Source organism: Megachile rotundata, chromosome 6 (genome assembly GCF_050947335.1).
Source record: "Megachile rotundata isolate GNS110a chromosome 6, iyMegRotu1, whole genome shotgun sequence".
In the NCBI taxonomy this organism is placed as follows: Eukaryota; Metazoa; Arthropoda; class Insecta; order Hymenoptera; family Megachilidae; genus Megachile; species Megachile rotundata.
In genome coordinates, this window is record NC_134988.1 from 18,858,818 (window position 1) to 18,882,095 (window position 23,278).

The window sequence follows — 23,278 nt, forward strand, 5'->3', positions numbered from 1 at the left end:
CGAATGGGAATATGCTTAAAAATTCGATAGCCGACTCGCGTTTGTACCTTCTCGTTCCTCGTGTTGCGGATATCGATAGCGGAACGACGGGCGTATATCTTTCGCTCGTTCAACCCGTGTCTTTTAATCGAATTAGCGGTTATTTTCTTCGAACGATCGACTTATTTGAAAAGGCGAGTTTACCTTTCAGGCTACCGACTCGTAGGTCGTACATCCTCGCTTCGGAATCGTCGTTGAATAAGCGACAATTTGTATGACAATTCCTCTCGATGGTCCGGTGCATTGTGCCGGCACGTGAAAGTACGAACGTGGGCACGTTGTATCGTATCGTGCTCGTTGTCTCTTTACCTCTGCCCCCCCCCCTGTTTCTCTCTCTTTCTCCGTTTCTTCGATCTCTCTTTCGGAATCACAAATGGACGCGCGCAAACTTCCGAAGTACGAAAGAGAGCTGGAAGGACCAACGAAACCGGCGAAATAAAAGGTAAGGAAAAAGCAGAGGTAGGAAAGGGATGGCAAAGATGAGAAGAAGAGTGCGAGAACGCGAGGGAGAAAGACGATAAGAGAATGGTAGAGAGCGAAGGAAAGGGGAGTCGGAGAGAGAGAGAAAGAAAGGTAGAGCGCAGTCGGTCGAGAGATCACGATCCTTGGAGCAAAAGCAAAGGTCGATCCGTGCTGCACGTTGCAGGCTGACTATACCACGACGGTAGGACGAACGTTTATTAGAAGCGGAGGAAGCGCCTCTGTGACAAATGGCGTGGTTTCATTGTTGCACGAGGACCCCCGGGCCCACCGACAGGGCCGCATGGGCCCCTCTGCGTTGCTCGTAAATCCGAGCAACGCTGACGGATAGAAATCAGGACGAATGGTTGCCGCTGTTTCTGAACGAGACCGAGGAAACGCGTAACGCGCGCGACGCTACGCGGTCTCCGAACGGACCGAATTATTCTCTATCGCCTTATTCCCGTTTCGGTCGCATATTTCCAAACGTTCCGCAACGGCTCGTTTCCGACGTTGATACGTATCCTCGGGATAAGCGGCTTCTGCGTTCGATTCGTCGTTCGAGCACGATACTCTCGGAATACGTCGAACCGTGGTGGCTGAGACTATCGCGCGTCTACGATCTCGACAGCGCAACGGGACAAAGAGGAGAAAAAGGAAGAGCGCATAGGCGCGAAAAGGTAAGAAGAAACGATCGAAGCGTCGCTAGAAGAACGAAAGGAGAGTTCGTTAAGCGGCGATCGGAAGGAGGGGGGGGGGGCATAGGTCTGTCAATCGATCCGAGTCCTCGGAGAAACGAAGGGACCCCAAGATGGCTGCCCGAGAACGTACAGACGGGCCCCCGCTTCACCGGCATCAGCGACTTAGCATAAATCACTCCCGCTCCGCTCCACTCCGGTCCATTCGTTCTCTCGCTCGTTCGCTCGCTCGCTCGCTCGCTCGTTCGTTCGTTCTCCTGCTCTCTTGGTCGCTCGCTCGCCCGATATCCGGCTGCAGAAACGCGACCATACTGCGATCACAGCCCCGTCCGTCTTCTTTTTCTTTAAACGCGTTCTGGCTTCTCGCGATCGCGAACCGTTCCACGTCAACGATTTATCAAAGACAACGCGTACTTTTACGGCGCGACGCTTTCCAACGTTCGCGCGTACGCGCCTGCACGTGCACGTACACACGTACGTGTATGTACATATAGACGAACACGACACGATGCTTCGTTAACTCGGTGGACAGAAAATCGGGGACGATAAAGCGAAGGAAAACAATCGATCGAAACGGCGTCGAAGAAGGTTAGAAGAGGGAGCGATAGATCGAAGCAAATGGCTGAGAACCGCCCAGGATTCGTTAGCGATCGTGACGCAGAAAAGGCGAAGGAGGACAAAGAGAAAGGTCCGCGTTTTACCCTTCTCCGTCTTTTCCCGTGGTGGTAGTTCTTTAGGCGACTAGCTTCGTACGCACGACCTCGATATTACGATCTCGAGAAATTCGGGGGTAAGAGGAAGATAGAGAGAGAGAGTGAGAGACGAGGAGAGAGAGAGAGAAATCGAACGAGCAAGAAAGAGAAGGGAAGAAAGATTTGCAAGAGGTTGGGCGAACAGAGCAAACGGACAGGTCGCTTATTTATGGCAGCCATACTTCAGATATATGAACTGGTTCCCGTCGAAAGTTCGGGACGCCGCGTCTTTCCAGTTCAAAATGTATAGAGAGGTGTCCCGCCGCTCGCCTTCGTCGGAAAGATTTGCGAGGGGTCACCCTCGACGAGATATCGCGCGAGTTTAATTCTCCGTCCGTCGATCTCGAGGAAAATTATCAACCGACCCGTGGCCCGACGCGAAAGCTTATCCGCTTATCCGGACACGTCGGGTAACCTTGCTCGTCGACCAGTTACGACAGCGTCACCTTGTTCGAGAAACTTTTCGATATTTGGCGAACGAAGCCGAGCCGCGTTCCCGCGTCGACGAACGAAGAAGCTCGTCGGACGAACGGCGAGAAGAGAGCGGAGAGAGCGAAGGGATGGTACGAACGGGGATCGGGGTCCGGGGAGAAGAGAGGCGATGGAGTAGATAAATAGATGGATGGGCAATATTATAACTCACCGGCTGTCATCCTGTACGGCGAGTCAGGCTGCTAATCAGACCCTGGCTCGCTCTCGCCCCTCGACCGACCCTTCACGAAAAATGGATTTATTGCCGCTCGCTTCGACTTCGGCACGCTATCGAGCTCTCTGATCCGTAGAACGTAACCATCGTCGTACTATTCGCCGCGTCGGGCCTTTTACCGAGTAAAAGTTGGCCCCCTTCTCGCCCTCGTTTTCCTCTCTTCGTCTCCGTTTCCTGCCGTTATCCGTATTTTTCTCGTCGCCTCGAAACGTTTCGGTTCGTCCGCGGCTTCTAGCGCGCGGTGCTCGATAGCCGAAGATTTTCGGAAGCGAGCGCCGACAAAGGACGTCGGTCGTTCGCGCGATTCGCGAATTCGACGAACGCTCGTTGTACAGCATCGGTGGGCACAGCCAAGAAACGTCGCGGTCGAGACATAGTGGGAGGAGGGAGGGGAGAGCTCAGGTGAGAACCGATGCATCAAGCAAACGGTGACACTCGCCTCTGCGCGGCGTGCATAGATCACGTCGACCTCGTTGCCGTCGGGACGCGGCGTTCCGCGACGAAGAGACGAAGGATAGATCCCAAGCTCGGAGGGGTATGACGGTCACCCTTCTTCCATTCTCCCTACCACTTTACGATCCGTTGGCTTTTCTCTTTCTCGCGCTGGTCGCGTTCGGCGAGCACGGATGTACGAACCAAACGAGATAGACGCGAGGAAGAGAACGGAACTGTCTGAGATCCCTGCTCGAGAATACGCGAATGTACGCGCACGAACGCGCGCGTTCCCGTGTACGTGCTTGTACGTGCTTGCACGTGCGCGCGTGTGTTTTTTCAACGAGATTTATTACCGAACTCCTAATGCTTCGGGGCACGAGAAGGGGGTGGTGCCGCGTTTCCCACCCATCGGCTTTCACCCCCCGCTCTACCCTTACTATCGTCGCCAACGTCGTCGTCGTCGTCGTCGTCGTCGTCGTCGTCGTCGTCGACGGCATGGTCGTTGTCGCGTTGCTCGTGTTCGTCGTCTTCGTTGGCCTCTCTGCGCCTCGCCGACACTTCGTATCTTCTCGCCGTACCACGGTTCGTCTTCGCCCGTCGCTTAATCCTCGGCTGCCACGCTATTACCAGTTGATTTACATTCCTGCGTTAACAAGGGCCAGCGAATCGCGCCTCCGATTCCGTATTCCGCGACTCACCGCGTTTCGCCGTCGTCGCTGTTAAGCTCGTTTCCAACCGGCGGAGATTTTCGAAGCCAACGGAACCGGCGCCACCCGACGATCCCGAATTTCGAACGAATCGCAAGGGCTATCCGTAGACGGGCTTTAATCCGTCGCGCTAAGCGCCGCTACGGAACTTTGATTAGCAAACCCGTAAAGACGGAAAGGGTGTGTACGCGTTACACCGACGCGATAAACGTCGTCGCCGAAATATTTACGACTACGAACGGCATCGTGACCGCGCGATAAATCATTATTAAGCAAATCGTATTACCGTTTATAAATTTCACTCTTAAGGAACAGCTACGTTAACGAGATCGTCGTCGAAGGATTACGTAATTCTGACCGTGGCCGCGTTATCCGCGTATCCTTTCGATTTTCGAGATTCTCTCGTTCGCGGACGACGGATCCTCGCGAGCGCACGCGACCATTCGGTAGAATTCGAATCGAAAGTTGGAACGAAACGCGCGAAGGGACGAAAGGTTAGCGTTCGCTCGAGGGACTAAGACTAAACGGTGCGGCGAACGGGCGCGACAGCGAGAAAAAAAGAGCAGCGTGGTCCGAATCGGGGCTTCGGAAAGAAGAGGAAGAGACGAAAGGAGGCTCACCACGAGGGGTGAGCCTGACCGAGAAACAGGGTGGACACGAAGAAGTCGCGAGTCAAGAAAGAGTCTCCTCGATGAAACTAGGAAGAGTGGGATGGGGGCGTGGGTGGAATGGGGCATTAGTGGGGAGAGAGATACGTGGCGTCGGACCGGTGCGTGCTCGGGGGTGGGGATAGGTCAGGGCCGCGGGCAGAGGGATAAGGGCGATTCGCGTGGACGAGGGGCCAGACGGGGAGATACGGTCCGCTCGGCGCGGTGCTCGGAATGGGACGAGCGCGGCAAGGCAAAGGGTAAGAGAGAAAGAGGCGTAGCGCGTGGAGCGAGCGCGACGAGCCGAGCGAGAACGAGACGGAGCACCGGCGACGGGAACAGGAGGGCGGATAGGGGAATAATCGGCGGGGAAGCGTGGCGAGGGACGCGAGGAGAACTGCCGAGCGACGCGGTGGGGATGAAAACGGCCTGGCGGGGGCAGAGAGGGGATGAATCGTCGTCGTCGTTGTCGTGGTCGTCGGTGGCGGCGGTGACGGCGGCGGCAGCGACGGCGGCGGAGGCAGCGGCGAGGTGGAGGGGGCAGAGGTGGGGAAGATGACCGCGGAGCCGTCAGTGCGCCACGTGCTGTCGTCGTGGGAGGGTCTTCGCTTTCGCTCCGTTCCGTCGCCGAGTCATGCTCGACACCGATAAATCGTGACTAGTCCGTTCGAAGTCGTAGTCGTCGCGATCCGCGTAATTCGTGAAATCCGGGAGAATCGCGATCGGTGAGGTGCGCGCGAACCCGATCGACCGACCACGAACAAACGTTTCGAGGAAAGAGTGACAGGCGGCTAGCGAGCGCCAAACCAGTTGAGTGAGTGGTGCGTTGCGTCTTTGTCGTCTTTGCGTGGGTGGAAGATTCGTGAGGATGACGCGGTGACATGGTGTCGAGAGAATCACGGAGTACACGCGCGTCCCGATGCTCGTCGTCCAAGCGTCGCGTTGCTCCGCTCGTACTCGCGGCGAGGATAATCGCTCCTGACGCAGTCACGGAGCCGAGAACTCATCGGGACTGACGTTTCCTGTGCGCTGGAACCACTACTTCACGGTGAGTCCGTTTTCGCGTAGTTCGCGATCGAACGCGTACACGCCTGGCTATCGCTCGATTTCGCGGTCAAACTCGCCGAACGTCTAAGGGTCGCGAACGTTACGTTTTCGCCGGTAATCGACAGCGAAACGCCGCGACGTCCGCGCGACTCGTCGAGAAATCCTCGATCCCGTTCCGTTTCCGACACCGAACGTTCCGTTCGATCGTCACCGGTTCCGTGTCCGCGACGAGATTAACGATTCGAATCGCGTCGCGTTTCGATCTTCTATTTTGGTCCACGCGCTCCGTTCAGATTTTCGCCCCTCTTCCTCGTTCACGCGTATCTCTCTTCCTCCTCGGCTCCCCCTCCCGCTGTTTCGCGCACTCACCCCACCTCTTCTCTTCTCGACACGCATACGCGCATAGAACGTGCACGGGCACGAGTTCATTCGCACGCACGCACGCACGCACCACCGCACGCTCGTACGCGCGCTCATACACACGACTACGCGTTTATTCCTCGCTGATAGACGATAAACGGCACACCGGTTAACGAATGATTCGATTCCGTCTACGTTAGCCGTTCGCGAATTTCTCGTCGAGAACGAAGAGCGCGGATACGAAGGAGAGTACCCCGATCGGTGATCAGACGATCTAATACCGGCCTCTTTCGGATCGTTCGAAGCCCGCGTCGCGCCCTCGTTGTAGGCCGTAACTATGGGACGCTTTGCCACGTGGCACCGACGATGTCACTTTGCTCGTTCGCGCCACGAATCCTCGCGATGTTCGAACGTATTTATCCAAATTGGACGTACCGATCAACGTCCAACGGTAGGATAGAGAGATGAACGGGATAAGGGGATTCTTTCGTTAACGCCGTCCGAGCCTCTGACGAAATTCTTTCCGCTAGCCGTCTAGCGCGTACCTGTACGACGTCGCGTACGCCACGTTCGAACGCGACCTTTCCATCGGTAACGTTCCATTCAATTTTCTTCGACGAGCCGTAAATAGCTATTTACGCGACGTCGATGGATTCGGACAAATACGATTCACCGACGTAAAACCGAACAGGAGCGACGTCATTGGATACGATTAAAAGCGCTCTGTCATCGTGAGACGTCTTCTGCGCGCATCGCGGCTAGTTCAACGAGTTCATAACGTTGTTTGTTCGAAAATTCGCAAGCGCGCGGCGCTCGATCCGCGCGAGCACGCGATTCGGACAGCTTTTGCATTTTTTTAGCGGACGCCAATTATGGCTTCGCGTTTGACGCGCGACCGACATCGTTGACGTCATCGCGTTCGGAAAATCCGGTACGTCGACTTATGTCGCCGGACAGACCTCGCCGTTTTATTACCGAGTCTTCGTTCCTATACGCGTACAAAGTTTTATTCGCGCAACGCTCGTTCGCGTTCGCGAGCGATCTATCAAGACGAAAGTTGTACCGGTACACGCGGAAGCTCTCTTCTCGAAAGTCAGCCGCGGGAGCGCGAGCTCGAACTCCTCTCTGCCGCGTCAATAGCACACACCCCCGCGATTCAGTAGCGCCTATTGAAGTCTGCGATGACGGGCCCCGTCTGTCAGCAGATCAAAGCCGAAGTAAGCTCTCTTTGTGATGCTCCGACGGGTCGGTATTTAATTATGTATGAGATCGATATTCGGGCCTTCGGGGGCTCTCTTTCAACTTCCCAGTCTCTCGGTGCCTCGATCTCCTTTCCTCTTACCTTGCCACCTATCAACGTACGCGTGTTTTCTCCTTTCCTCTTCTTCCATCTCTCTCTCTCTTTATCCCCCTTTACCTCTCTTTGTCGCTCTTTATCGCTGTTTATCGCTCTTTATCGCTCTTTATCTCTCTCGGTTTCGGTACGCGTTCGTTACGGGCACGCTCTCGCCTCTGCCTTCCTTTTGTTCTCGATGCGAATGGAAAACAAACAGGTGCGAAGCTTCGCAGCTACAAAGTTATCGGTAGTTTAGCTTTCGTTGACGTTTCTCGTTTCGATTTATTCCCATCCGGGGATGCGCGGGAGAAAAATTCGTTGGTTCCGCGTCGAGGAAACAATTCGGGGGTTTGTTTACGAGCTCGTACGCGTTTCGCGGGGTTCGAAAGGGCGGCGCTACGAGTCGCGGGCGCGAGCTTTACGCGCGCATTTAAATCTCGCCCGATCGTAAAGATCTCGTAAACGGTGAACGTCCATTCGCCGAAAGATCCGAACGATCTCGAGAAGAAAGACGGGATTATTACCGAGGTAAACGAACGCGGCATCGGTGCCGTTGTAAATTGTCGGGCGACGTCGCTTCCGTAACGTTTCAATGAACGATCGCGAACGTGCAAGCGTTAATAGCGCACCGTTTCGAATCGACCTTCGTTTCCTCGTTCGACCCTCGCCAAGCCGAGTTTCCCGTTCTTTTGCTCGGCGCGTCTCCTTTCCGACCTGCACCGTGTCGTGATTCACCCCAAGTACACGCGTAGCTATAGGTTTGTCACCTGCAACTACGCATTGTACTTTCGAACGCTGGAACCGTTCGCACCGGCAACGCGGATCCAACTTTACTCGAACAGCCGAATAACTTTTTATATCGTCGTTTCTAACGATTATCGTCGCGGATTAAACGAACGATGCTTCTCGACGCGAGAACGCCGTGGGAAACTGGTCGACGAGCGATTCGTTTCGGATATTTATTCGTTAAATTTCACGACGAAAAACTCTTTGATCAAAATCATACCACTCGATGAATGTACCATCGGTTTTATCGTGATACATACGTCATACAAGGAACAAATTCAAACGAAAACAAAAAAAAAAAAAAAGGGAAAAAAGCGTCACCCTTCGTGGACGCAAAAAAATATTAGCCAGCCGTGATGGCGCTAATTTGCCGCGACCCGCGGCGGTTCGGTTGTTCTTGTTCTCTCTCCATTCCCCTTCCTCTCTAGCCGCTGTTGTTTTCCCTCTCCGTTCGCTTGTCTGCCTATCCATCCACGCGTTCTTCTCCGTCTGTCGTTTAGTCGCGCGGTTGCTCGCTCGCTTTTTCGTTCCAACAAATCCATTTCGCTCGATTTCCATTTTTACGCATCGATTGCGCGCCTCTGCAATCGTACCGTACGACGAATCACCGCGAAAGGTTATCGTTGCGCTTCGAATTACGAGCGATGCGCGCACCTTTCGATTAGAGGCGTCTCTCTACGCCCGTAACCCGTCTATCCGTATCGCGAGCGAAGCGTTCCGTCTTCTTGCGCGTATCCTGTCCCGAAAAAGCGACGAAACCTCGTGACCGAAACGGCTGTTGGTTCGCATTTTTCACCGAGGGAAAGGAGAAACACCGGCAGGGATACGAAACGCTGGAGGCTCGTCGACGATGCGGTTACTCGAACGAAACCGGATACAACGAGGGCGAGTTCGACGGGGGTAGAAAGGGGGTCGAAGAGGGGTGAAAAGGGGAGCTCGATAGAGGAAGAGAAGGAGGGAAACGAGCACGTTTTTGATCGGTCGCACAGAAAATTGTGTTTTCGAAATTAATTAATATCCACGAAATAATAATATATACTGGCTAATGATCGCGCAACCGTGTATAGCCAACTTGCGTTCTCTCTCCTCTCCTCTCTCTCTGTCCGTCTCACCGCTTCCCCTACCTCTACTCGTCTCCCTTTCCCTTGGTTTACTCGCGATCACCCTCGGGCTACTTCCAACTGGATTCCGCGCGGCTCGTGACGCTCGTGATTCGACCAAAGTGCGTTTGACAATTTTTAATTATCGGTAACGAGTTTGACCACGAAGACAGGTCGACTGAAAAACGGTGCATCGTCGAACAATCGCAAAGCCGGTTCTGCTCGATCCACGGGCTCCCCGGTATTCTCTTTACTATTCTGTCGTTTCCGTTGTAAGCATCGAGTTCATAAATCGTCCGCTGAACGCGAACTAGTATTCGTCTCTGAGCCCCGTCGCGTCGACGGAAGCGATCGCGGTTAACGGCTTATGGTTTATGGAAAGAGAAACGCGATAATTGCTGCGCGAACTCGTATTCGCGATAATCGTCAACGAGAAAGGGTACGCGCGACGCGTATGGAATCGGTTCGCTCCTGTTCGTGGCCGCGTTTATCGCGAATCTTTGTCGCGAACGACTCCGACGCCGTGCACTCGGACGAAGATACTTTCCGAGAAATTTCTCGCGTGGAAACGCGCGGTAGGATGGTAATGCGACGGTAGCGTTTCGGGCGCCGCATCGATCAAAGAAGCTGCCAGCTTGACGCCGCAGACGGCTCGTAACTTATTCTCCTTACGCGACCGTCCGAATTTCCAGTCTCGTCGCGCCACTCCGCTACATCCCCCCCTTCTTTCTTCCTTTTCCATCGTTCGCGACTCTCGCCAGAAACTCGAAAATTCACCGAGTTTTTCCCGCTTCGGTTGTTCGATCATGGGCCCATCTATCGCGAGATACCTACGTACAGCGAAACTGGGATAGACGATATCTCGCAGTTAGTGCTCGAACAAGTCCAGAAACGCGACCGACGTACTTTATATATTCGCGATAGACGATAAATTTCACCGCCCTTTCCGCCACGGTACGGAGAAAAATTCTTCCGTGAATCATCCGCTAGATTTCACCTTGGATTTCGCGGGACAGAATCGCGTTTCGTTCGCTTCGCCGCGAGAACGCGGCCACGAAAGGCAACGAGTTGGTCGACGCACGATAAGGCTCGCGAGGCGAGAACGATAACGGCGAACGTCCGTCGCGCGTTTCCGAAAGCGTCGCGTTTTCGCGGCCCGGCCCGAAACGACACGCGTAACGGTATCGAAGTCGCGCGTAAACCGGTGAATCACTGGTACTTTGCTCGCGTGGGAAGAAGAAAGCGGAAGGGGCGAAAGCCATTCGAGGACACCGATATTTCGCGACGACTTAACGTCGTCGTAGTCTGTCTCGCTGTCGGCGAACGATCCGGGCCCGTCGCGAACGGCTGAACCGACGCTTCGAGAAACGGATTGCACGGAAATTGGAGGATCGAGCGGAAAAACTTTGCAGCCTTTCGAATCGTGCTCCGAACGCGAAATTGATTTTTCGCCGCGTTTCTCGTTCGTGGCGGCTCGTACGGATCGCGCGTACGTTCCACGATGAAACGAAAATTCGTGACCGATCGGTCCGGCTGGACGTTCGCGTTAACGTGTCCGGTCGGGTTCGTCGACACGGGGGATTTGCTTTAGACTCGTCAAGTCGATCGATTATTTTTGACAAGGTTGATCGATAGGCGGCCGAGCGAGCGGACGAACGTTCGCTGGTTATGGAACGTCGTATCGCGTGAATCACGCTCGTATCGTCTCCGTTGTTACCGGATAATATAATGCCGGCTAGCCAGTGGTGGTCGCGTCTCGAAGCGCGGAAACCTCGCCTCTTTCTTTCGTGGAAACTCGATCTTGGCGCATAAACAATTTTTTCGTCGATCGACGATCGTTTCACGGTTCCGTGGCGTCGACTCGCCGACCGTGTAACCTAATTTCTCGCCGCGAGATTTCGTCGATGGTCTTACGACCTCGTCACGAAATGCCATTCGTCAGAATTTTATCGACCGACGACGGAGAGAAAGAGACGGCGAGAGAGACGGAGAGAGATAGAGGAAGCTGCGAAGAGGGAGGAAAAGAGAAAGGATTAGTCGCGTCGCGTCGTATCATCGTGATCGATTCGCGTCGATCGTCCGCGAATGCGATTCCAATTAACCCGCTTCCACGCATCGCCGACCGAGAACGTTTCAAGGCCTCGGTAAATTCGAACGTATCGAGCAAAAGACTCGCTCGCGATAATTATGATCGGGAGAGAGATCGTTTTCTCTCGCTGGAAGGGAAGAACGAAGAGAAAAGATCTCGGCTCGTTCGGAAAGGAGAGCACGACTCCTGGAAGTTGTGGAATCGTCGGACAAGACCGCTGGCGGCGGACGTTCGATCGCTAGGACGCGCACGGACTCGCGATTACGCGAGAAAGAAAAGGTGATTGGCCGTATAGGAGACGCGGGAACGGTCCAGCGGCGATTAGCCGCGGGCATAGCTCGCCTGGGCTCGAAGAGGAGGCAGCGGGAACGCGTAATCCAGACGTTCGACCACGTGCCGGATATAAAAAGACTCGTTGTTGCCGACGATACATTACATAATAGGTATGCCCGTTCATAAACGGCGCCGCTTAACTATGAATGAAGCGGAGACCCGTACTCGCTCGCCCGATCGCCCACTTTCAGCCGTACCTACTACCACGGCCGTCCGTGTACCCGGTCTTGACCTGCCTCGAATCGCGTAAATCCTAATCCGTCCTTGCACCGATCGGGTTGCCCGGCTGCCCGCTCAACCGCCACGGCCCACGGATTTCGAATAATTCAAATATTAACGAGCAACACCGACGCACCTGCCGCGTTCGGTCAACGGTTAATTATCGATTGTCGATTCGCGTATTACTCCGCGTTAACGATTAACGCCGCGCAACCTGGGATACCGTTTATTTCCATGGGAATCTCGCTCGACATTCGTTACGCGCGTATCCGATCGCGAGTAGCTCGCAAAATTTCTCCACGTCCGATCCGCTTGTTTCCTCGTGAAGAGCGCAGACGACTAACCGACCCGTTCGATTCTCCAAACGGTAAAAGGGACAGAAAAAACGTCTAAGAGGCTCAGGTGCAGGTATGTCCGGCGTCCGGCTCGAAAGATCGAGTTGCTCGCCGTCTTCTCGAATGCCTCGAGAAATTTAAAACGTCTAAGCCGTCAACTTTTCCGCCCCTGTTGCTCGATGCGCCAACCTTTTCCTTCGCGCGTCGCTCTTCGTCTTTCGTCGTCTTAAGGCACGTTCTTTTCTTTTTACCCTAGCCTCTCGCAAACTGCGTCGCGTTAACGTTGCCTCGATTTATTCGCGCGTTACGCTCAACGGAATTACCGAATTTTCCAAAAAAATTTCATAGAAAATTTTTCGCGCCGAAAACGTTGCAGGAGAAAGGAAAGTTTTCGATCGTGATTTTCGTTCGTTCTTCTCGTTCGTTCGCCGACCGCGAACGATCCGGTCGATCGGAACGAAGCACTCGTAACCAGCTCGAAACGGTCCGAGGCTACGGCCAAACCTCGCTCCTCGAAGATTGACAGCTGCGAAGAGTCATCTTCGACCGCGTCATCGTGATCGTCGTCCCGATCGTCGTCCTTACGGACGGCACCACGATGATTGGCTGAAAGAGCATTTGTTTCGTGACGCAGCAGGGGCGAACGAACAGAACGATTCGTCCGGCATCGGTTCGTGTTCGTACTAGCGGTCCGCGAACGTGTTCGTGCCAATAATACCACGCATCGGCCAAGACGAATACCTTTCGAAGAGAGAGCCGCGGCGCGAAAAATCGTGGAAGATTTGCAACTTTTTGCACGTTCGAAATACGCATATTCGGAAGAGAAAGTATCGGTCAGATAGGAAGGAACGAACGAACGATGGAAATCGTTCGCGGCATCGCGCGGTTCGTGGCTGAAAGGCTGCTTCGTCACCTACTAGCCTTTGGAGGTTGCCGATGCATCGGCTTCGAGGCTGGGAGGAACAAACGAGAGGAAGGAATTGGATGTAAGAGAGAAATAGGGTGTACCTGAAACGAAGTATCCGTAACGGCAAGGATAATAAATAATAAAGGTGTAGGTATAGTTCTAGGTATAGGTATAGATATAGGTATTATAGGTATATAGGTATAGGTACGGGAGATTGATGGCTGCACCATGACTGACGTTCCATCAATCACCTCTTCGCCCTTCTCACGAAGGATCGACCAGCTACGACCCACCTCCGGCTTCGTTTTCTTCTTCGTTCCATTCTCCTTCTTCGTTCGCTCGCTCTCTCCGTTAGTCGGAGGTTTTTTCGTACTCGCTATTATCGTACCGGTCCTTATTAGTTCGGTACCTTTCGCGCGCGGTCCTTTCGGTCCTCGGTTCATCGAGAAACGACTACCTACCGCGGCCGATGTTCTTCTCGTCGCGCGGTCCCACCGTGACCACGCTATTTTTGTATTCTCCTCCTATTTGGCGTCCGCCTATTAAAAAGCCGGCTATTCTCCACGGACGTAGACGCTGCGGCTCCTAATTCTTCGGGATCTTTCTCGTTCCTTTTTGTCGGTTTTCCATCGTTTTGCATGGTCATTCGGCCATGCGATTCGAGCGAAAATCGAACACGTTCGGAGGCGGTAGGAAAGCTCGTAGAAGCTCGCGACGAAAGACGCGCGGGCCAACGAACAGAGCCAAGCCCGGTGAGCACGGTTCGGTTAAGTCGCGAACGAGGACGGGCTGGTGCTGGGGCGGTAGAATAGGGAGACCGAGAGTACGAGAAGGCTGCCATCCGCCAACTAATCCGTCCCCTTCGGCGTATGGTGAGTGGCCGAGACGTATCAATCGGAAGGCTGGTATAAGTTTCCGCCGTTGTGGTCCGCCGGTACGGAGGTTAGCTGTCGTGGTCAGTTTCGAATTGCGGCGATGTCAGTGACAGCTGTGCTCGAGGGCCGCGTATTGAACTCACGTCCAGTCACGCTCCTTTATACCTACTTACCTTGCCCCTTCTTGCACCCGTCCTTCTCTTTCTACCTTCCAGCAGCCCCTTCTCCTCTTTCCTCCGAACCGTCTTCCTCTCTTTTCTCTCGCACCACCCTCGATCGCTTCTCCTCCTTCGCGCTCCTTTCGATCGGCTAGCTGTTCGACTCGTTCGATCTTGCCCAAAGGAATGTTTCCGCTTCGAAACGACGCGAAGCGGAGAAAGGATCGTTCGCTTAACGGACGCTACTGACCAGTATTAAACGCGTATAGTCCTCCACGCGCGGTACGTCAACGTCGCGTTTCCCTTCGACGAACAAAATGAACAAAACGAACAAAAAGAACGACGAAAACGCGAATAAGCAGCGAACTTTTCATCGACGCCTTTTCCCACGGAAACAAAAGTAGAAGGCTCGCTGCGCTTTACCATCGGCAGCGAATCTTTCGACGACCGGTCGTTCGCTCGACTTCTTTAATTAAAGCTTTCCATCCCCCGAGAAGATTCTCTCTTAGCCGTAGTATTTCGGTAGTGTCGGGGAGAGGGGCTGCGAGGATACGCAACGATATCGAAGCGTCGTTCGAGAGGCGCTCACCGCCGAAGGGGGATAAGCCGAAAGGAAACGGGGAGAACAGAGAGAAGAAAATGCGACGGAAAGCGAGAGAACGTCGGACGGTGCACGTCGGAAAGCCGTTTAACTTCCCAATTACTAGAAACACTGGGCCATCGAGGCGAGTATTAAATGGGCTTCCACCCACGGATACCGGCGCGGTACGGCGCGGCATGGCGCGGCGTTTCTATTTCCCTTCGCGAACGCTCTCGCGATATCTCGACTCTGCTCCTTTTGTCGGTACGAAGATAGAGAGAAAAACGGAGAAACGCCAAGGAGACGAAGATAGAGAGGGAGAGTAAGCGGAAGGGTAGAAGAAGACGGAAAGAAAAGGGAGGGATTTGGCGCGAGTGCGTTGGCTTCGGAGCTCTCTTACCGTACCGTTCGCCTATGGACGAACTATACTCGGTAGGTGTAACGGCGCGGCGCGGTGGCAGGAAGAACAGGCGCGATATTACGCCGGAGTTTCGACGATGCTCTGGAGAACGAGACCGGTGGTCGTTACGAAGAATAGAGACGGGGGCAAGAGTCGGGCCATCGGAACGTTTCGGGACGTTTCAGGACGTTCCAGGATGTTTCAGGACGGTCGCCCAGGGACGTTTCGACGCAACGAGCCCGCCTTATCTACGCTATATCCGTTGGTCGGTGAGACGCCGAGTCCGACCTACCTATCAACCTTCCACCGGCTACCTATCCGACTCCTTCGAACGGATAGACTTACCTGTCTCTCCCTTTCTCGCCGAATAAATCTCTTTTCGTTTCGACGCTCCGCGTATCGGTAAATACGCGATATTTCGACATTTCGTTTACGACAGATTTCGCGTTTATCAGTCACGGCGAGGCACCGAGAAACGAAAGAATGACCAGACTACGAAGGAGACGCGAACGGAAAGAACGAACGAACGAGCGAGCGAGCGAGCGAACGGACGAACGAACGAGCGACAAAAAATGAGGAAGGGGGACTTGACGATTTATAATCGGTGACGAATGAGCACGATCACAGGGAGCCCTCTCGTCTCTCTGGCGTTTTATAAATGTCGCGGAGCAATAAAGACGCTCGATGGATTAGCCGTGAGCCTGGCATTCCAAAGGCAGAGCGGATTCTATTCTGGTGATTTGAAACCAGGCACGCGCGTCCAATGAATCAATCGAATCCTCGTTCTTTTTCTTTCGCGTCTAGCAGCTTTGATCTCCGCAGAAACCTTTAACTCGGTTCACGAAGGACGAGCGCTCCGGTCGATTCCAGATTTTTTCGCGCTCGTCGTTTTCGCCGCGCGGATTCGTTCGAGATTCGCGTTTCTCCCGGAAAAGCTCGGCTCGTCGAAGAAAAGTTCGATTCGAAAGGTCGTTCGACGCTGCGTCGCGGTACCGGCGAATCGAGCTGAATTTTCCTCCTGTAATTCTTACGATATCGTCACCGTATACGTATACCGAAGTTACCCCCGGTGAGTGGCTCACAGCGAACCTCGATCGTTCTTTTTCTTCGGCGACGGCGTGACACGAACACGCCGCTGTATCCCCGCTGTTCCAAGAATTCACGTACGCGTCATAAATAGTGGCCCTGCTCGCACTCTGCCGGTTCCTCCACCGCCTCACCCTTCCTACCTTCGATTTCTCGCACGTTTCGACGTTTTCCAATATTCCAAACTGCACCGATTCCATCTGGGGTCCCTTCGAAGCTTCTTCAACGTCTCCCCCCTCTTTTCCCTCGTGTCTCTATCTCTCGCTCGTTCGCTCTTTTTCTCTTTGTCTCGCCACTTTTCGAGCATCGATCCACCGTTTCGAGTTCGGCTTGCTCGTAGAACGAGAGTCGTCGAACTCTATCGGTGCTCGACAGGAAGCGACGTTCCTCGACGACCCGAAGATACGTACGCCGAGAACGGTACGAATCGGACGACGCGGTAGAAAAAATCGCGTGGATCGACGCTCGTTCCCCTCGACGACGGACGCACCGATCTATCCCGCCGAATGGAATTGGCGCCAAACGTTTTACGAGCATGCGCTCGTTCCTCGTTCTCGGCGTGGGTTTGTTGTGCGTCGACCTTTACCTAACGGCACCCTCCGCTCCGAGTCGTAGTTATCCCCCTTAGCTCCGCTCGGCTCCCTTGGCCTCCCTCTGTAACTACCGCCGCGCAGCCACCCCCGTCGCCAACCCTGACCTGATTTATGGGATTCTCCAAGTGTCTACCCTGCCGACGCGCGTTTTCGAGCCTCCCTCCCGTCACGCCGTAACCCCCTGCCCCATTCCCTCCGCCGCTTTCTCTCCGCACGGTTCGCGCAGACAGCTGGCCAGCGTTTCCACGAACTCGTGTTCGCTTCGCCGCTTCTCGGCCCGTTTCTAGCTTAACGCCTCTTCTTACCGATCGAGCTTCGACTCGTCGCGGTTTTTACCACTTTCTCCCCTCCCGCGCCCATCCCCCTTTTCCCTTCGTACACTTCTCGCCGCACGGCTTTCTCCTCTTTCCGTTTTCCCGGTAGATACGCTCGAGTAATATACGAGTCTTGCATCTGTTCCTCGAGTGACGCAACGTCCCGCCATAGATCACAGCCAGGCTTTTAGAGAGCGAAGGCTGTTAAGAGGAGGAGCGCGAGAGAAACGGCTTCGGTACACGAGAGAAAGAGAGAAACGAAGAGCGTCGACGAAGAGGAGAGGATCGGCACGGCGCCGCGGACGGGGCTAGAATACGACGGAGAGCGAGAGAGAAACGCGGACGAGTTTTTAGAGACACGGGGAAGAGCGACACGGGGAAAAAGTGGCACAGGGATAGATACGAGCAGCGGTAAAATTTCGAAAAAGGCCAACGAGGAAATTTTTCAACGGCGATCGCGCGCGATCGAGAGGAGAAGAGAAACGCGAGCCGATCGGCGAAATACTCGACGCGTCGTTGGCGAGAGGAACGAGGGGGGACGCGGATGTACGATACGGCGATAGAAGGCAGCGCGCGACGCACGAACCATTCAACCGAGATATACGAGCGAGAGTTTGTTCGCGCTTATGGCTCGCGTCTCGAAAGAGGGTGGTAGGTTCTGCAAGGGCTAACTGCGAGGGGCGGAAGGGCCGAGGGAGGCGCAGGGTTGCCGGTTTATCGGAGCACCCTTATGCCCATTATACTTCCTCGTCCCTCGACGGTAGAGGTTTAACGGCGAGCATCCCCCGGTCTCGTCGCGCTTTTCGTCGCTCGGTTCGCGCGGTTCGACCCTGGCCGAACAACGCCGAGCGATCCCGAGGCCGAGCGACGCGGTCGAGGCTCGGCGACACCGGGTGACGCGGCGCGCGAATTAAAACGCCTCATAAATATCTGAAACAAAGGCGGCCGCTTTCGAGGGCGTACGGTGGAAAGATATACGACCGGTTAGAATGGCTGGTAACCGGTGGATAAGAGAGGGGTCGGGGAATTGGTTGTGGCTGCACGGGGGACGCGACTCTAACCTTTTACCACCGTTCGGAAAAACTGTGTACGCGGCCGAGAAAGAAAACAAGAAAGAGGGACGAAACGGGAATCTATCGTCGGAGGTTAGAGGGTTAGTCGTCGGATCGATCGGTCGGCCGGTCGGCCGGTCGAACGATCGTGGTCGGAAGAGGACAGTTTTCTGACCATTTTCACTTTTTTCTCTTTCAGGTAAGTAGTGGTCTCCGATCGTTTGAAAAGCGAGCGGCCCGCAGCCGCCGCATCGGACGGAAGACATGCGCAGCAAGCAGCAGCCGAGGCCTTCCTTTCGGTGGCCGCAGCAACGCGGTGATAATCTTACCGGTAAATATTTCAAATTCGCAACATATCAATACGCACGAGTACCCAGCCACTCGCTCGAGCATACACGTGTTTTATTCGTAGAATCGTTCAGCTTTTCGTTTACGCGAGTGTCCTCTATTTTTACGAACGCGTTTTTGCATGCGTACCTTAGCCTCGTGGTCGTCTATTCGACTAGATGTAGCGCGTGACACGCACCTTCTGACGTTCGTCGATCGTTTCATCTTTCCCGATTCGCTTCCTTTTTCGCGTGGCAAATAATTCTCCATCTCGACCCTGTGCGTCGTATCCGTTTTTCCGAACGAACGCGACGAATCGGCCGATATTTGGCCACGCGACCACGGCGTGTAACGGATAATCGCCGAACCGTTTTCATGGAAAATCGTTGTTACGTTCGACGCGCGATAGCTGTCGAAACGCAAGAACACGGACGGATTCAGGTGGCATGGCAACGCTTTCACTTTGTCGAGAACACCGAAGTTAACGTTCGGGATTTATGACGCCGGTAAGCGAGTTCGATTCGTCGTTTCGCGAGGAGAAGCAAAACGATCGCTCGAATTATCGGTGAAAACGACGGGAAATGTCGGAAACGGAGTCTTTCGACGTTCGCCTAAGATTCGGTCGGTAATTCGTTAACAAACGAGCTACGTTGGACACGAGAACCTTCGATGACGCTCCAGACAGATCAGAGGTATCGAGCGATCGCGTCGCGTCGCATCGCGTCGGTGGAAACGAATAACGAACGCGGATAAAGAACAAGTTGGCGTGCGTGTGCTGGACAAACGGGGTCGTCGAGGGACACGCGACTCCTCTCTCCGATAGCCTCTAGCAGGGAATCGTACCCCGGTCTCGACGATAACCCGCGAATGACGTGACAAGCGAAATCCTGTATCCACGGTCCGGCTGGCACGGAATATCGGCGGACGTCGTCTAAATGAACCGTTGTACCTTCTGCTTTGATTTCAAAGAGCGGATCCCTAACAGCCGAGGAATATTCATTTAAATATCTGTCGATACTCGAGTCCGACGCGAGGATTGCACCAATGTCACCGATGGACTTATGTGCCCTATCCCCCTATCACCCTACCCCCTTATTCTCCTTCCATTCCCCCTTCTCCGTCTCGTACTCGTTCTCGTTCTCGTTCTCCATTGCGACTACGCGCGCACCTACTACCTGTCTACCTGCTCGAGTTATATCTATACACGCCCACCACCGGCCAACGTCCGATCTCTGTCGCGATGTCGCGAAATCGTTCGATTCCACGCTTTGTTTTCGCCGCTCCTTGTCGTTCTTGCACCCTTCGATCTTTCTTTCCTCTCTCTTTCGATCTCTTTCGCTCTCTTTCCCTCTCTTTCCCTCTCTTTCCCTCTTGGTTCAACGTTTCGTTCTGTCTCGCCACTGTAACTCGTCATCGCGAATCTCTTCGATCACCTTCTTTCGCGACCTGACCTAACCGCGTTTTACGAGTCGAACGCGACCGAACACATGAACGAACGGACGAACTCGTAGGAAGAGCAGCATTCTTCCGAGAGGCGCCAGTAGACGCATCGTGTGCTATAGCGATACACCGAACCGAGTCGGAACGATCGGTCGATCGTCCAACGCTAGCCGGACCAACGCGAAAGGAGAAAGGAACCGAAGAGGAGGAGGAACGTGGAAAGGAGCACTTTGCGTGCGTCGTTCGAGAGAAGCTTAATGCCACCGTAAAACGCGCTAACGACCGACTCTCGGTCCTACTTCGTCTTTCACGAGTTTTCGTCGATCTCTGCCTTCCGAAATCGTTTCTACTATCTCGGTGCAACGCGCGTCCCTTCTTCTTTCGACGTATGTCCTCCGATAACGTATAGCGTATAATGTAACGAGCTTCAACGCGGCCGGTACAATATATGTCTTTTTCCGTTAGTTTTCGAACTCCAACGCCACGTTTCCGCGTGCCGATTATGTTCGAACGAAAAACGACGGAAACACGAATAAACGCTTAAGAAGCGTTCTTTCCCTGTTTCTTCGAAGACGACTATACGACGTAATCGCGATATCCAATAGTCCCGAAATCGCTGGTTGTCCTGCAACGAGTGCTCGAGTAAAGCGTACTCTGTGATACGCAAGAAGGAACGAAGAAATCGGAAGAGATAGAAAGGAAGGAAGGAAGGAAGGAAGGAAGGAAGGAAGGAAGGAAGGAAGGAAGGAAGGAAAAGGGTAGGAAAACTGTACTTTACTCCCCGAGGGTAACGTTCTGCGCATTCCCCACCTCTGTCGTCGGTTCTCTTTCCCTCGCGTTTCCGCGGGTAGTCCTAGTAGCAGCATTTTAATCCGGCAAACCGACGTCACTCCACCGCCCCGAATAATCAGCCTGAAATTCGTTGCGAGCGTAGGCAGGCGAATTGTCGCGAAACGCAACAAAAGAACGAGATATTAGTCGGCTGCGGCTGCTGGCCAAACTGTACGGCTGGGAAGCGACGCAACGGTGGAAGACATTGCCGACTACGGGGAACTGTGCAGAGCTTGACATTCTCGACCGTATTTGATTTTATCCTTCCGGGCTTCTAGTCGACGACTACCACCGAGCGGACGGCGTCGACGACGCGCGATTAGGCTCTGCGTCGGAGGAACTGGATATCCTTGTACTTTGTCGCGACGATCTCGTCGATTATTCCGATCGACATCCGTCGCTTATCGATCGAATAATAATCCCGTCTTCTAGTCGACGCGTTTGCATACGCCACCGCGCCAGCTAGATCAATTACTAATTTATGCCGGTGCACAAAACACTGGTTTTTCCTACGATTTCAATTACGCGTCCTCGACCGATGCGATATTCAAATCGAATCGCGATAAGAATCGAGTTAACGACGAGACTGAGCCGAAAGATAAGGTTAGAAAGAGCGCACGAATTTGAAGGAACGGGGCTCGAGTTAAAGAACGGTAGATAAGATGGAAGGAAACCGCGACGGAAAAGAGGACGCGGCAAAAGCTTGACGCGGACACTCGGACACGTTCGTTCGCGAGGAGCGTCGGTGCATTCGTACCGGTCGATGCGTTCGCTCGACTCGAAGAAGTGGAAAGACCGAGTGGTACACGGGAGTGTAAGGAGAGCGGAATGAATCGCTGCCACTCAAGCAGCAGCGGCAGACGGACGTGCCGGACGGGCTGACAAGGCCGTACTCGTTGCTCGCTCGTAGCTCGACGCCGCGCCACGCCGCACCGACGACCACGAATACGCTTCCAGCCAACCGCGTCGATATGACTGTCCACTACCGATAACTACGACTTACGGTTGCTAAGTGTGCCATCTTTGTCGAGATCGTCCTCTGTCTCTTCGACTCGACGACTTTTCGTCTTTCGCCAGTTCCTCGATCTCTCCTTCGCTTTCGTCCCCCCCTTCTTAATCCTCCTACTCCCCTTTCTTCTACTCGACTACCACCACTTTTGCTCGCTCGCTCGCTCGTTCATCCGTCTACGCGTTTGTCAAGCGTAACGCGTATCCCACACTCTCGAATGCGGCTTAATTATAATACGGAGATATTTATTACTGGCCGTATCGTCTATTTCCGTCGACGACCGTAGGAGGACCGAGCCGAACGATATCGCGAGGAAGGCTGGCATCGAGCTGACGGACGTCGATCCGGAGCTCGCGTTACGTCGTGTTCCTCGTAGACGACGAACGGAGTCGGATCCGTAAGAAAAATTTCCGAGCGGACGGGTGAAAGTAACGCGAGTACGCGAGACCACGCGGGAGACTCGCGAAACGAGTGACAGCGACACGAGGACGATTCGTGGATCCACGGTGCGCCGCTGCCGAGTCGCGTGTTGTTTCCGCTAGAATTTATGCGAGGACGAGTGATAAGACCGTTCCGAATAATACGGTCCACCTCCACCTGCCAGCGGGCGGCAGTAGCCTCTCTCATTTTTAATTCCCCACGGCCGGCCCTCGATCTCGCTAGATGCTATCGCGGCCAGCGATCCCAGCCGAGCCTTTCAAACGAACGCACAATAGGCTTTCCGAGCTTCGCGTCAAAAGCGTCCAGGTGCCTTTGCTTTGCCTTGCTTCGCTTCGTTTCGTTTTGCTTCGTTTCGCTTTGCTTTCGTCTCTGCTCCTGCTCCTGCTCCTGCTTCTGCTCTTGCTCGTGCTTTCGCTAGCGCGCTTCCTACTACTTTTCTCGCTCGGCTACATAACTCGGTTCATCTTTCCCTTCGCGTACCGCTCGATACGCGTCGATCGTTTCGCCGGATCCCCCTTGCTCGTGTTTCGGTCCAACGTCAATTATTTCGATTATACGCAATGCGGTTATGCTTGTCGGAATCAATCGGTGCGACGCGGTAACGAAGACGAAGGAGAAGAAGCCATCGAAAAGACCTCGCTTTCGCCTCTCCCGTACGCGACGCATTGCAATTAATATCCCCGTCGCGACGACCTCGATCTGTCTCGATGCACCTGGCTTTCGTCTCGTCCCGCGCACTCGAACGATGACTCGAAATGACGGGACTGGAATTGATATTCGGAAACGAGACCACCGAACCCGTTTCGGTTTCTCCGTTCGTTCTTTGCTCGCTCGTTTCCGTCTCGAAGTCGGAATTTTTTTCCCCGCCAATGCCGATTTTTCGCCATTTTTCACCCTTCCGAATTGTTCGCGTCTCGAGCGATCGCGAGCCAACGAGAAACGGCCGCGCGACAAGGAGGACGCGAGCACGGCCCGGATGGAAAGGGAGAACGTAAACAGAGTCAGAAAGAAAAGGGAGAGACAAGGAGAGAAAAGAGAAGCGAGTGGACACGAAGTGGACGGTACGACCCGTCCATCACGTAGCTGCCGTCAGATTATCGTTCCGACACTTTCCAAGTTATTCCGACCGTGTGCCTTTTCGCGGCGTACGCTGTTCGCTCCTCTCCCGTTCCCGCCGAGAGAAGATCTGCCTCTTCGGTTACTCGCTTCTCTTCGTA

The 23,278-nt window shown here is 54.2% G+C and overlaps 1 protein-coding gene across 8 annotated transcripts in view; it reads left to right on the forward strand.

The window, feature by feature from the left end:
• The window catches only part of tio (zinc finger domain-containing protein tiptop), a 65,491-nt gene that overhangs the window by 21,925 nt on the left and 20,288 nt on the right, over positions 1-23,278 (forward strand). For 2 of the 8 annotated variants that reach the window (XM_076532297.1, XM_076532301.1), the window contains exon 2: positions 18,213-18,344. The exons of 1 other annotated variant lie outside the window; for it this stretch is intronic. In XM_076532297.1, coding sequence (XP_076388412.1) covers positions 18,278-18,344 — 67 coding nt within the window. In that variant the 5' untranslated portion in view covers positions 18,213-18,277. Of the gene's footprint in view, positions 1-4,987; positions 5,492-17,761; positions 18,115-18,212; positions 18,345-23,278 lie in introns of those variants that run through there. 5 more of the 8 variants (XM_076532298.1, XM_076532300.1, XM_076532299.1 and 2 more) reach the window with 5 other exon arrangements.